The 14,924-nt window shown below is 38.2% G+C and overlaps 1 protein-coding gene across 2 annotated transcripts in view; it reads right to left on the bottom strand.

Moving 5' to 3' along the window:
- Positions 1–262: 262 nt before the first annotated feature.
- The window catches only part of LOC120415625 (beta-mannosidase), a 165,835-nt gene continuing 151,173 nt past the window's right edge, over positions 263–14,924 (bottom strand). The window contains exons 2-8 of one of the 2 annotated variants that reach the window (XM_052706557.1): positions 7,999–8,029; positions 3,189–3,349; positions 2,820–3,124; positions 2,381–2,745; positions 1,934–2,319; positions 1,400–1,873; positions 263–1,343 (exon numbers count right to left, since the gene is read on the bottom strand). In XM_052706557.1, coding sequence (XP_052562517.1) covers positions 271–1,343; positions 1,400–1,873; positions 1,934–2,319; positions 2,381–2,745; positions 2,820–3,124; positions 3,189–3,324 — 2,739 coding nt within the window. In that variant the 5' untranslated portion in view covers positions 3,325–3,349; positions 7,999–8,029 and the 3' untranslated portion in view covers positions 263–270. The other variant, XM_039577226.2, reaches the window with a different exon arrangement.

Raw genomic sequence — 14,924 nt, 5'->3', positions numbered from 1 at the left:
GTGAACGCACACGAAGTTGAAACGAACGAATGCCGAGCTTGAGTACACTCAAACAGTGAGATACATGCTCTTTCTCTTTTTTTAAAATTATTATCTTATTCGTGCTTATGCGGTGGTGACATTATTCATTTGAATGAGGTCATGGGGAAGGTAATCGGAATTTCGGTAGAAATCAAACGAACGAGCTCTGGGTGAAGAAGAAAATAGAAAAAGAAGAAATAAAAAACAGGACTTTCGGAACTCATCAAACCACTGCCAACTTCTTACCAACTATTTATTCATCAACCGATTAACACTCAACGTGCTGATATCACTGCTCGCCAGCTTCGACTTGCAGCCCGGATCGACGCACTGCATGTACACCGTCTGGATGGGGCTAAACTGCAGGAACCCGTTGCGCGAGAACTGACACTGCTTGAGGGCACTGTTTTCCGGCGTCAGTTCCATGTACAGGAACGCCACCGGCCTGCTGACCGAGAGTTCGATGCTCACGCGCATGATACTGTTGGCCGGATTGCAGCTGACCGTCGCCAGCGTCAGCTTGACGTTCGGGCTGGTGGTGAGCTGTGCGGCGTTCTTGACCTTGTCCAGGAAGACAAAGTTCTCCGCCTCTTTGACGCCGTTGCGGTACAGGTTGATGAGGAGGAGGTGATCTTTCGGGGCGAGGTTCTTCTTGTGGAGGTGCTCGTAGATGTCGTACGAGTCGACCTTGACGACGGTGTTTTCCGGGACGGTGATCGCGTCGTAGGTGAGATTGTCGACGGGCATGAAGCTGTCCCAGCGGTGGATGTTCACCTCGATCTTCCACTGCTCGTCGGGACCCAGGGTGTCGCGGATGGCGTACAGGTCTAGCCGCTTGAGGGTGTTGATGTACGCGACGACGTGGTGCGCGGCGAGCATTTCTTTCATCCAGTAGTGGAGGATCTTGAACTTGCCGCCGTACTCGATGCTGGACCAGGAAGGAGCGATCCACACGTCGTTCAGCTGCCAGTACAGGGCTCCCATGGTGCCGTGCTCGAGCCGCTTGGAGCGGTACACTTCGGTTTCCGTTTTGACGATCATCGCTTGCGAGACCTGGCTGAGGTAGATCATGTCGCGCCAGTAGTTGGGGCTGGTTTCCAGGGGCATGGGGAGGTTCTTCTCGATCATGGTTTTGATTGGTGCGTTGCGAAGTGGGCTGTGCTGTCGATGGTTGATCAGGTCGGCTAGCTCCTCGTTGTTCAGCACCCGGACGGGCCAGCTGGTGTACGCTGGGTAGGACTGGTAGCCGTACTCGGAGACAAAGCGACCTCCGCGGTAGACGATCGGATTCCAGCCGTCCAGGTCGTAGTTGTAGTAGTGCACTGTGGGGTAGATCGTGTCAAATAATAGTTGGTTCAGTCCTTGAAGGATCACTTACCATCTCCGTACAACGGATCCTGCGGGTTCGCCGAGATGTACCCGTCTTCGACGGACTTCTTGCCGTTCGAGGGCGAAGATATCAGCACCGTTCGCCACTTGTCCTCCCGCTCGACTTCGGGCGCGATCGTCTCCACGTACAGCTTCTTGTAGTCCTCGACGTAGAGGTTCTTGTTCCCGTTGGTGCCGTACCAGTTTTGCTGGATCGCGACTTCGTTCTCGTTGTTGGTAGCCCACAGGGCTATGCTTGGGTGATGCTGGATCCGCCGGACGTTCTGGCGTACCTCCAGCTTGACGTTTTCCAGGAATCCAGCGTCCGCTGGATAGGTCGAGCAAGCGAACATCAAGTCGTGCCAGATCAGGATACCAAGCTCGTCCGCCAGCTGGTAGAAGTAGTCGCTTTCGTAGACTCCTCCGCCCCAAACTCGCAGCATGTTCATGTTGGCGTCACGAGCCGCGTACAGCAGGAACTTGACTGGAAATAAGAAAGCGTTTTTGATGATCAGGTGATCTTCAAGTACCTAATACCACTTACCGTAGTTCTCGTCGTACGAACTTTCCGGCAGTACCGATGAAGGTATCCAGTTGGAACCCTTCATGAAGATCGGGATCTCGTTCACCAGAAAGTAGAACATCAACCCGCGATCGTTGGCCTTTTCCTGACGCAGCTGAACACTCCGAAAGCCAACCCGTACGATCTTCTCGGAAATCATGGTGTCACGATCGCGCAGCTGGATGCTGTTGATCAGGTCGTCCTCCCACTTGACGTACAGGTTGTACAGCGTTTGACGTCCGTACCCGTTGGGCCACCACAGCTTGACGGCTTCCTTCGCCACGATCATGCTACCTTCGACGAACAGTTCTCCAGCCTCGTTGCTCGTCTCATCAACGGTGATCACCGGACTATCGATCTCAATCCCTCTGAAAATCAGTAAGACTTGATCATACCAAGGTCAAACCTCAAAACCCACCAAATACCCACAACAGCTTAAACGTCAACGTCCCCTTCACCCGCCTTGCCACCGTCCCCGTCTCCAGGTGTACCCCAATCCGCACACTCCACTCCGTCTCCTCGTCGCTCAGCACGAACGTCACGTCCCGCACCTTGGCGGAATCGTAAAACTCCAACCGAACCGGCTTCCAGATGCCCATCGACGGTGCCGCCAGTCCCCAGTCCCACGCGAAGCTGGCCTGCATCTTGCGGATCAGATTGACGTGACACTCGCCGTTGTAGACCTCCGGCGGACACTCCGGCACAATCTTGAGCTGTTCGTGCTTTGCGGACAGCGCTTTCGCCGTCGTTACCGGAGATTTCAACTCGATCCGAAGTTTGCTGGTAGTTTTACACTAAAATCAAATTAAATTTACGTGATTCTTCTGGTAGACCCCCCAAAACCTTCCAATCCATCGCTCTTACCTACCTCGTGGCGAAGCTGCCTGCGCACGTTGAACCGGTACCGGACGAACATGTTGTCCGTCGAGCCGAGCAACTCGTCGTTCAGGTAGACATCGGCAAACGTGTCAACTCCATGAAGCGTTAGCACAACGTTGGTAAAGTTAAGATCCTGCACGTCACAAGCTACATCCAGCGTGTACGTCCAGTTGTCCAGGGCGATCCACTTGGTGGTGAGGTCGTTCTTGTGGTCCAGGATGGACTCGATGATCAGGGCGGCCTCGAGGGCAGTGTAGACACCGGAGGGGATGGACTGGTTTTCCATTTTGAGCGCTGAGGGGAAATTGTTAAATGCAATTAGTTTACGCAAGGATAAAAAACTGTTTGAAGTACGCACTTCCGTTGGAGTTTTCGAGGCGCCAAAATTGGCTGAGGTCTCGCTCGCCCGACTTCTTCGATATGACATTCTGGTTCAGCAGGATCGTAATCAGCAGCAGGATGACGAACAGGAAGAATTTGAGTGTGTCCAGCATGGTAGGCTTGTGTTAATTCATCTGTTTTAATTAATTTGAAATAAATGGAATCAATTCTTCACATTTTATTTTTATTTTTAAGGCTTATGTTAAATTTTTGAAAAGTTTCTAATTTCAAAAATCAGGATTGCAATTTAATTGTTTGGGTATTTTCGGATGTATTGCAATTATTACACTGACGAGAAAAGATCTTGAACGTAAGAATTTCCAGCATGCTTTCATCGGACTGGCTACTTCTAATAATAAAAAATATGTAGCTTAACCCTTTCAGGCCTGATGGGTTATATATGATCCAAAAATTAAAATTTTCAAAACTAGCCTATAATTTTCGTATGGTCGTAGGAATTATTTCCCCATTATTATTATTATTTTTGAATTCAGGCTTGAAAGTACCAAATTTGCTATATAATTTCGAAAATAATATCAAACTATTCATATTTTAGGGTAGCAATTGAAAAAAACACTGCGCTCTTAAAAATGATGAATTTTTTTGAATTATAGCAAATTAAAAAAATACAAACATCTGAGTTTTCGGCCATCCATTTTTTTTTCATTTTTAAATGTTGCTGAAACTTTTAGGGTGCCTTCCGTATGCCGTATGCCTAATGATGCCATTTTGCATCAACAGTCGAGAGCATCCAATTTCCCGTCGCGGTAAAAAATATTTTCCGTTTCCCGGGAATTTGTAAATTTCCCGGAAACTTCAGAAATTTTAGCGAAAGTTTACAATTTTTCTTAACTTTTTTGACCACAGATAAAATTTGAGGAACTAAATATGATTAAGATCTTTTCGCGTGAAAATTTATTTCTAAAGCATTAAAAACTGAAAATAGACCTTGCTTAAGGAAAATAAACTATAACATTTTTAAAAGAATAATTGCTGATATTTCATTAAAAATACACGTTTACCCCTTCCCGCCAGATCAATGTTGTGATTTTTGTATGTTTTGTTTACCATGATCAAATTGGATGAAACGTAAATTGGTATGAAATGGTATGAAATATTTCAAAGAGGATTGTTCAAGGAAAATAAGTTCAAAAAGTTCAATGGTATTCAAGAAATTTCACATTGAAGTAAATTTTTTATAAAGCACTACCATGGGTATTGAAGGGATAATTATGAAAAAATGGAAGAGTGATTGATCGAGCTAGAAACCATGTGACAAAATATAACCGTTAAAGAAATCGTTAAAAACTACTAACTAACTTGTTTGAGAAAGAATGAAAATATATTTTAAAAACACCTACTTCAAATATTTGAAAGGATTGAGTTGTTTCAAGTAAAAAACACAAGAAGTTAGATTTTCAAGGAAAAACTAAAAAGCTTAACTATTTTGTTTAAGAGCTGAAAACAGTAACACTAGAGTTAGAAAAGATATTTAACATGAAAAAAATAATTTTTGAATGTTTTTTTTTTAGTTTTCGGTTAATCTTAATCACACTGTCTCAAACTGGTCACAAAAGCAAGTTTTAAAGAATTTTCATGAGAGAGTATGAATTCATTTAAATCGCTGTCCAAACACTTTGATAAAATAAATACTTCTATTTTTTATGTATTGCACAATTAGAAAGACAGCTAAAAGAATAATAAAAATAGATAGTTTCTCGATGTTGTATTAATTATCCTCACACTTATTTTAGCCATTAAAGTCGCTTTCTTATACTATTGTGTGCAAAATATTTATCAGAAGCAAGATCAGAACAATTTTCGAAAAAATAAAATTTCCCGTTTCCCGGGATCTTTGTATTCCCAGGAAATTGGACGCAAAATGCAAAATGGTATGTAAAAAAATCAAAAATATGTCTTTTTTTAAATGATTTTTTTGTTCGATTTCTTGTCTTCGCGGTAAAGTTGTAAGTATGGAGAACAACACAAAAAAAGATGCATGCAAAAAATATTTTTTTAAATTACTTTTTGTCACTAAAAATTGATATCCAAACATACTTTTTTTTTTTAAATATTTCTATATGTTTAAGGTTACATAAAATGGCATCTATTCAGAAAATTCCAGAATAAGCGGTTATTGTTGATCAAAGCACAATTCTAGAGTTATTTCTGAAAAGGTCCTATAAGCTATTGTGTTTCATATGTTCATAGGACCTTTAAAAAAACTATAAAATTAAAAAAAATATGATTCTTCAAACAAATCGAAAAAAAAATCAAAACAAATTTTTGACTTCATTTTTAAATGTAAAATCAAATTTTCCATCAAAAAGTACATTAGTGAAATTTGGTTATAGTGGAAATCAATTTTTAGTGCTTCTATCATTTTTTTCGTTGTAGTTCTCAACTTTGCCGAGAACGACACATGTATTTTCACATAACATTTTTGTATGGACAGTAAAGTGATAAGAAAAAATGAAAATTTTGAAAATTCGGCTTGATTCATTTGGTGAAAGTTAGTAACTGTGTCAATTTTGAGTCAAATCGGTTAAGGGTTAAGGGTCGATTTTTATCGTAGAAGTTTGTATGGAAAAATTCGAAAAAATGTATGGGGAAATGCAAAAATTTAAAAATTCCCCCAAAAAGTGGCGTTTAATGTGTCGGACAGGGCTTGCGAAATTTCGACTTTTTTGGTGATAGCTGAGAGAACACTCCAATCGTCTTCACCACGACAACCTGATTTTTACATTCTACTTTCGTTCGTTTCACACACAAAGGAATGAGTGCTACGCAAAGTCACTCACACAATCATTGACTTCCCTCCAGGAGAAAAATCGCTTGGAGAGCGTTCGTTTGACATTCTACCGAGATGCCGATCATCTCTCAAATGATAGCAATCATATGACTCCTGTCACCACGCAGCATACATTAGGAAGAGAGAGACAAAAACGAGAGAAAGAGAAAGAGCACGTTGTCTCGTTCGGGCGGCTGCTTGAGCTTGAGGCATTTTTCGTTCGTTTCGTCTTCGTGTTTACGTTCACTGACCGTCGCCAAGCAACGACGGTCATGATAGACGTTGTGTGTCAGCGATCAAATATCGTTTTGGGAAATGATCGCTGATAGAAAGTTCTGTCGAATATCGAGCAGTCCCATTCAGTGATAGATCCCTTTTCAAGCCTTGGTGTCGGATCATTGTCAAGTCTGTGATTCTTTTGTTAAATTTGTCAACTTCTATCACCCTCATGGACAGCTGTTCAATTTGTATGAAAAATAATATGGACAAACTGATGATGCAAAATGGCTGCTTTGGGCAAACGGAAGGCACCCAAAAAGTTTTAAACCTTACTCAAACTGTTAAAAATAAAATGTGAAAAAGGCTTATTTCGTAGAGAATTGCTCAACTATTCAAACTGTAATTCAATTTACGCTACCAATATTTTTTAAGTGTTTTAGGTTTACCAATCAATTTTTTATACTTTATTTAATTCAGTTTGTAATTGAAATACGCAACTTTTGGTACCCAAACATGTATTTGTCATCGCAAAAATTTTCGAGTTATCGCAGTTTCAGTGAAAAAAGTATTTTTCGGGAAAATCGACGAAAATGGCAATTTTTTGGACCATCCTAAAACGGCGTAGGTCACCCTAATGGCAAAAAAAACGGCCAGGGAAGAAACCAAATCAAAGCACTTTTATTTCTTTAACTTTTATATGGAACTATGAAAAATAATTGAAAAAAAAGAAATCTTGGCAATATCTCTAAAAAAATTCAAATTTGAAAAATACTCCTACATATAAAAATTTACATGCTCAAGTTGGAATTGCTGTTTGAATACCGTCGGCGGGTTTTATAAGTGTATTTCAAACAATTGGGTACTAAAGCCCTATGTCAATTTTTATGTACAACGGTAAAAACACGATTAAAAACCATTTCTGATCACTTTTTTTCATTTTAATGCAAATTTTTTTTTTGACAAGACAACATTTTTTCGATGGATCAACTATGGTCCCCTTGGAACGAGCTGTCAAGTAGGAGCTTTTCTGTCAAGAAGGACCGCGAGGATAATTTTTCAAAATTGATTTAAAAATCCATTTTAAACTCTTTGTGGTCGTACAAAGGGTCATTGCACTCAGAAAAATAAGCTTTATCGCTGTAAACAATAATATCAGCAATCTAAGCTTCATTTTAGGACCCAATTGTCAAATCCAGGAGTAATAAGTGGGTGATCCAAATCACTCTACTTCTTAGATACCAAAGAGCACGATTTCGGTATCTCAACAAGGGAACGTGCTACACCCCTTGCAGTTAGATTACTGTCATAAAACCGAGGTTTAGTTCTGCCTTTTTCCTCTTTCCAATTTCGAACTCAGCTGGTACATATACATCACAATTTTTATTGCACTATTTCTCCACCACCGTGTCGCGTCGCGTCTAATCCACTTAGTTTTGTTGGTTTGTTGCAATTTTTAATTCATGTGCTAATTTAGCTCAGTGTGTTTGTGTCATTGAAATGAGATGCCGTTTTGCCGGTTTTTCCTGATTATGATCTTTCATGTGTAAATATATGGAGGGCAAATAAAAATGGTCACTGAGTTCACTCGAAAGTAATTTGACCTTTTTTCTGGATAGTTGGCGGCAAACATCAAGTGTCTTTTACGAAAGTCAGTTATGCTCAGTTTACTAATCGCATGCCCTTTTCGATGGTGTTACACTTTGACTGTAAGTTGTTGTTTTCCGTTTCGGTCACTGCTGATTATGCTTATTAACCGATAACCTTTGCACTTTCCTGTGTTTTTCTGGTGTTCTTTTTATTCCGTTTTTGTCTTGTTCCAACCACTTTCTTCTGGTCTTCACGACAAGTAGTGATGGGTAGAGAGCGCGCGACTAAACTTGTTCCGACCCGGCCCGATGTCAAACAGTGACTAAAGTGAGTGTTCCCTTATTTTTCCCTCAAGGTTTTTTTTTCGGATGAAAGTTTGTACTTGTGCACTTGCGAGCGAAGCTTATTGTTCCGAGCTTCTGCTGTTTGACGGCACTTTACTTGATTCTCTCTGGCTGGCTTTCGACGAACGAACGCACCCGGCTGATGGTACTAGCGAGTAATTGATGCTTTGTAGTGCTTCCACACAATATTATGACTCACACACACACTGTATAGGAGCGCACCCGCGTACTTTGTGTAAAATTAGCGAAACGAAAGTACAAGTGACTACTGGCCTTAAGCTGCTTCCGATGGCACTGCTGCTGTGCTGATGATGGTGGTACTTGATGTGGGCATTTACAGCTGATTTTGAGGAAAAACACAAGAGGATAACCTACATTGTAAATACATTATTTTTGTTTTCCAAATTATGTAAAAATTGTGATAAGTTGATTATGTGATATTTTTATTTTAATTATTTTTTAACATAAGTAATATATTTATGCACATTTCAGATTGTGTTTGGTCGAATTTAAATATTACGTAGCTGAAAATATTCAATTCTTGGAAGTTTCACAAATAAAAAAAGAGTTCAAGTGGTCAATGAATAGCCTCTAAGAGATAGTCCTGCATAGATTTTCGTGTAAACCTTATTTTCATTATAAAATTATATTTAATTTGCTTAGAACTTAATACTCAACACGAACTTATTTGAAAAATTAAAAAAAAAATGGTCTGGCGACTATAATGACAGCTAATTTATTGTTGTTATATTTCAACCAAAGAAGGGCAATTATCCCCTCAAACCGGAAATGGTTTTCACTTGTGATTTTATTTTTGACCTGGAAAAAACATGAATTTTCCCTTTAATGTTGATTTTTTTCCTTCTTTAAAGAAGGGAAAACTAAGTGCTAAATGGCATCATGCCAAATGGGAAATTTAATATTGTTTTTTCAAGGTTCTAAATATTTCTGGGGAATGGGTCATTAGGGTGTAATATCAAAATCGATTTTCCAGCACAGCAATTTTTCAGTTCCTTTTGGGGTCCTGAACAACTCCCCAAAGTTTGGGAACGATTGGTTTAGTTCTCACTTTGCGCAAAACGATTCAATTTTCCATATAAATTTGTATGAAAAAAAAACATTTTTTTGGATTTTAATATTTGGGTAATTCTCTACCAACTCACACGAAATCCGGAAAAGTTGCCCCGACCCCTCTTCGATTTGCGTGAAACTTTGTCCTAAGGGGTAACTTTTGTCCCTGATCACGAATCCGAGGTCCGTTTTTTGATATCTCGTGACGGAGGGGCGGTACGACCCCTTCCATTTTTGAACATGCGAAAAAAGAGGTGTTTTTCAACAATTTGCAGCCTGAAACGGTGATGAGATGGAAATTTGGTGTCAAAGGGACTTTTATGTAAAATTAGACGCCCGATTTGATGGCGTACTAAGAATTCCGAATAAACGTATTTTTCATCGAAAAAAACACTAAAAAAGTTTTAAAAATTCTCCCATTTTCCGTTACTCGACTGTAAAAAATTTTGGAACATGTCATTTTATGGGAAATTTAATGTACTTTTTGAATCTACATTGTCCCAGAAGGGTCATTTTTTCATTTAGAACAAAATTTTTCATTTTAAAATTTCGTGTTTTTTCTAACTTTGCAGGGTTATTTTTTAGAGTGTAACAATGTTCTACAAAGTTGTAGAGCAGACAATTACAAAAATTTTGATATATAGACATAAGGGGCTTGCTTATAAACATCACGAGTTACGAGATTTTACGAAAAAAAGTTTTGAAAAAGTTACTTTTTGCGTTTCTCTTTGTTTCGTCGTCCGTGTCTGTCACGGGTGACCATGAATGGCCATGATCGATGACGACCAACTTTTTCAAAACTTTTTTTTCGTAAAATCGCGATAACTCGTGATGTTTATAAGCAAACCCCTTATGTCTGTATATCAAAATTTTTGTAATTGTCTGCTCTACAACTTTGTAGAACATTGTTACACTCTAAAAAATAACCCTGCAAAGTTAGAAAAAACACGAAATTTTAAAATGAAAAATTTTGTTCTAAATGAAAAAATGACCCTTCTGGGACAATGTAGATTCGAAAAGTACATTAAATTTCCCATAAAATGACATGTTCCAAAATTTTTTACAGTCGAGTAACGGAAAATGGGATAATTTTTAAAACTTTTTTAGTGTTTTTTTCGATGAAAAATACGTTTATTCGGAATTCTGAGTACGCCATCAAATCGGGCGTCTAATTTTACACAAAAGTCCCTTTGACACCAAATTTCTATCTCATCACCGTTTCAGGCTGCAAATTATTGAAAAACACCTCTTTTTTCACATGTTCAAAAATGGAAGGGGTCGTACCGCCCCTCCGTCACGAGATATCAAAAAACGGACCTCGGATTCGTGATCAGGGACAAAAGTTACCCCTTAGGACAAAGTTTCACGCAAATCGAAGAGGGGTCGGGGCAACTTTTCCTGATTTCGTGTGAGTTGGTAGAGAATTACCCATTTATAAAATCCACGTTTCACGCTGTACTAATACCGGATTCATATTCGGATGCTCTAAAAGGTGCTCTACAACTTACCCGAAGATGGTGCTAGTTTGTCTGTGAAAAAAGATACAGCGTCCTAAAAACTCGTCTAAAACGTGATTTTCGAGCAAAAAACACGTTTTAGACGAGTTTTGAACACGCTGTATCTTTTTTTAGGAGCAAGTTAGCACCATACTCTCTTCGGGAAAGTTGTAGAGCACCTTCCAAGGCATCCGAATATGAATCCGGTTTTAGTACAGCGTGAAAAGTGGATTTTATAAATATCAAAATCCAAAAAAATAGTTTTTCTCATACAAAGTTATATGGAAAATTGAATCGCTTTGCGCAAAGTGAGGACTAAACCAATCGTTCCCAAACTTTGGGGAGTTGTTTAGGACCCCAAAAGGAACTAAAAAGTGGCTGTGCTCGCTAAATTTGGAGAACTTTCTTTTTTTCCATACAACCATATTACACCCTAATGGGTCATTCTAGGGAATGAGCCATTCTGGGGAGTGGGATTCTGTACCGTTTTCATGTTGTCCCAAATGTGTAAGGAAAATGGCTGTTTCAGTAATTTTGCACCAAATTTGGTATGCTTTGTTGTGGAATTTGATGCGAGCTATTGTTAGAAATAAAATCACGAAACACTAGGGGTTTCCAGCGTCATATAAGACTAGTCACTCCAAAATTACTAGTTGTTTAGGAAGAAATTAAGTAGTTCCAGATTTATTCAGTAATTCCAGAGTAATTCTAAAAGTTCCCGGAAATTCCTGTAATTTCTGGTAATTCTATGATTCTTTTTAAAGAAATCAAGTTCTATATCCATTTATTGCTAAATCTATTGTCTAAACATTAAAATTGCAACATGGAGTTAAACAATCTGTCCAGTTGCGGTGAAATTTATCATGATAGCTGCAAAAGTTTCACTCTATGTAACCGGGTCACATTTTTCTTATTCATTTCTTGATTTATTGTCATGTCAATCACACGAATTTTGAGCAGTTAATTCAGTAATTTCAGAATAACTTAGTAATTTCAAGTTATTTATATAATTCATGAATAAATCAATAATTCTGCAGTAGTTCAAGAATTTCCCAATAATTCTAGTAATTACTGGTAATTCTTTAAATAGGAAATCTGGCCACACATAATGACGAAACAATAAAATTAATAAAAAAAAAAAATAACTTTTCAATAGGGCGTAATCTTGTCTGTTTTTGCCTAAGGTTGAGCTCTATTGAAAAATAGGGCAGCTAGGCTGTAATCTCAAGTAATTTTTAGTTATTATTGTTAATTTTATATAATCACATGAAGTTTTTGGTAATTTCACTTTTGATTGTTGAATATAAGTAGGGGGAATATACCCTTTCTCAGCCTATTTCTATTTTCGGCCTATCAGCACTTTGATCATGAATTACAACATTCATAAAGTATTTTCGATTGTTCCAAAGTAATAAATTGCTCAAATAAAAGTGAGCAAGCAACTCTCCATTGTTGATGTATTTGAAAATGTTGATTTAATTGCGGAAAACTGCAAAAGTGATAAGAATTGGTCGAACGTCTTATACTGATTAAAATGGGTAAATTTCCCCTATGACCCCTAAACTGCACCTGTTCGCATAAATATGCATTTTCATAACTTTTGTTTTATTGATGCAGTATGGTTCAAAATTGTGTGCTCTTATACAGACCTACTTTGTTCTAGAAACCTGGCGGGAATCTTCCTTTTTTCGCGAAAACTTAACACGTAGGTAGCCTTATATTGCTTGCTGTTTTCGCATATGGGAAATTTAAGCGAACTACTCAAAAGTGATTTGTAATTGTTAAATCCAAGATGGTGGCCAAAATGGCGGTGATGAAATATTGCGAAAATGCATTTTGTAATTGAATAGGCAATCAAAAACTGAAATTCGGCTAAAATAGGATCGCAGAACTCGAATTTGATGTTAAAAGTAAGAAAACAAAAAAAAAAAAACACGTTTTTTTGTTCGTGATTTGATTTATCGGATTCATATAATCAAACAAAATGCAGCCCTAATAATGTTGATTCTTCCGGATTTCAAAAATAAAGCTCTCGCACAAAAAAAAAACCCGAAATAACCCCCCAATTGAAGCCGAAGCGTCCAAAAATTGCACCCCGAACTAATTAGCACCAAAGCAATAAATTACTGAACCTTTCGGCTTTCGGGGGTGCAGGTTGCCACCCCGCACTCTGGCTCGTAATCCCCGGCACGATCCCTATCGAATTTCCATAAATAACACCACACACACGGCCAAATCCAACTCCCAAAGAAAGGCCCGGAAAGACTTGCTGCTCCAATAACCACTAATGAAACCCCAGAAATTTCGGCTCTCGCCCTACCCACGCTTGCCAAACAAATTCCAGGTGGGGTGAGCCCTAAATCAGCCTTAATTCGCAGCTCGATTGATGTGCACAACTGTGACAGGTATTACAACGAGCCGGTCAATCGATACTTTTGTGTCTGAAGTAGTGCTGCATAACTGAAGGTAGTCTAAATCGGTTTAATCTTTAATCTCTTTTAAGTTTGTGCTATAAAAATGATAAGGGGGCTGCACGATATCCACTTTGATGACTTTCGAGTGGCACGACTTCTTTTGAAAACTGCAAGACCCGATGGAACAAAACGTGCAACTAATATGGTGATGCACTCTAAAAGAGAATTAGTCTCAATTTTCACACCGGAGGTGGTGGTGCAAATGCACTTTTGTGGCAGTACTTGAACCCCCTGCCGTAGAGTTGCGGTTCAACGGCCAGGCAGCGCCAAAGACATAAAGGAAAAGTGCAATATGCAATAGTGCAAGGTGCGTTATCAGGTTACAGGGCTGGCTGATAAACCACCTAATGGGACTGCTAGGTTCTATTAGGACCGTTTAGTTCAACGACATTTTTCTATTTTGTTGAAGAAAGAAGGACCTACGTTGAACTTAAGGGGGCAGAGGTCAAATAAGTAACGTTAAGTCTAATGTGTAAATACATGACATGTCTCTGGATTTATTTCACAAAGCTAGAAAAGTATAAAAAATAATTGATTTTCCACAAATCAAATTATAAATTTTAGATATCTTCCCACAGATTACAGCACTAATAACAAGTATTTCGTCATGTCGCTGGCATATTTTTCTATTTTCAAAGATCTATTAACTCAATTAAGGTCACGATATTTCAGGACAGTGTTTCCAGATCATCAAATTTGTTGACATGTCTTGAAAAGATTCTTCAAAATTCCAATTTAACAATGTCGAAAGATATTTTCCAGTAAATTTAAGATATTCGGTCTTAAACTTCTGTAAATTTAACTTAAGTAACGATATCTTAAGACAGTGTTGTCAGACAGCAAAACCTAACTCGAAACTTGTCGGGTTGGGTTTTCAAATATCTATTCAACAATGTACAATCATTTAATTCTGTTATTTTGAATCAAATAAATAAAATCCATCCGAGAAAGTTATATCTATTTCATTCAAGTAATAAATGCTCATGACAGTGTTGCCAGATCTTCAAAATGTATGACTCATCAAAATTAAGTTTTCACATATCTCCCTAACGATGTACAATCATGAGATTCTAGAAGTCATTTTCGAAGGTATTAATTACTTCCAGCTTTTGACAGTTATTTTAATTCCACTTAAGCACTGATTACTAAATGCTGTGTTGCCAGATATTCAAAATTTATGACTTATTAAAATCGTTGTTTAATATCTTTCCAAAGATTTACAAAAAAGTTAGTCAGGAAATAGATTTCAATCTTCCAGCATTAAAAGTTATGTAAATTTCGCTAAATTATAAAATATCAATAACAAATGACAGTGTTGCCAGATCTTTTGAATTTATGAATCACCAAAACAGATTTTCACTATCTTTGCAACGATGTACAAAGCTGTAATTTCGGAAGTTTCGGTTTTTTTTCGCATCAATAATCTCCAGTCTTCAAAGTTATATAAATTCCTCATAAGTACTTAAAACTAATTATAATGTTGTCAAATCTTCAAAATTTATGACCCATTAAAAAAAAAATATCTTTCTAACGATGTATAAAAATGTTTTTGAAGAAACTTCCAACATTCAAAGATATAAAAATTTCACCTAAATAGCAATGAAAGTGTTGCCAAACCTTTTAAATTTATGACTCATCATGACTGGATTTTTAATATCTATCCAACGGTGTCGAAAAATGTGATTTTCGAAATATTTTTTAGCAATAATAATGTCCAGCATTGAAATGTAT

This window comes from Culex pipiens, chromosome 1, assembly GCF_016801865.2.
Source record: "Culex pipiens pallens isolate TS chromosome 1, TS_CPP_V2, whole genome shotgun sequence".
NCBI classification, from domain to species: domain Eukaryota; kingdom Metazoa; phylum Arthropoda; class Insecta; order Diptera; family Culicidae; genus Culex; species Culex pipiens.
The sequence above is the reverse complement of the archived record's forward strand: the minus strand, read 5'-3'. Positions and strand labels throughout refer to the sequence as shown.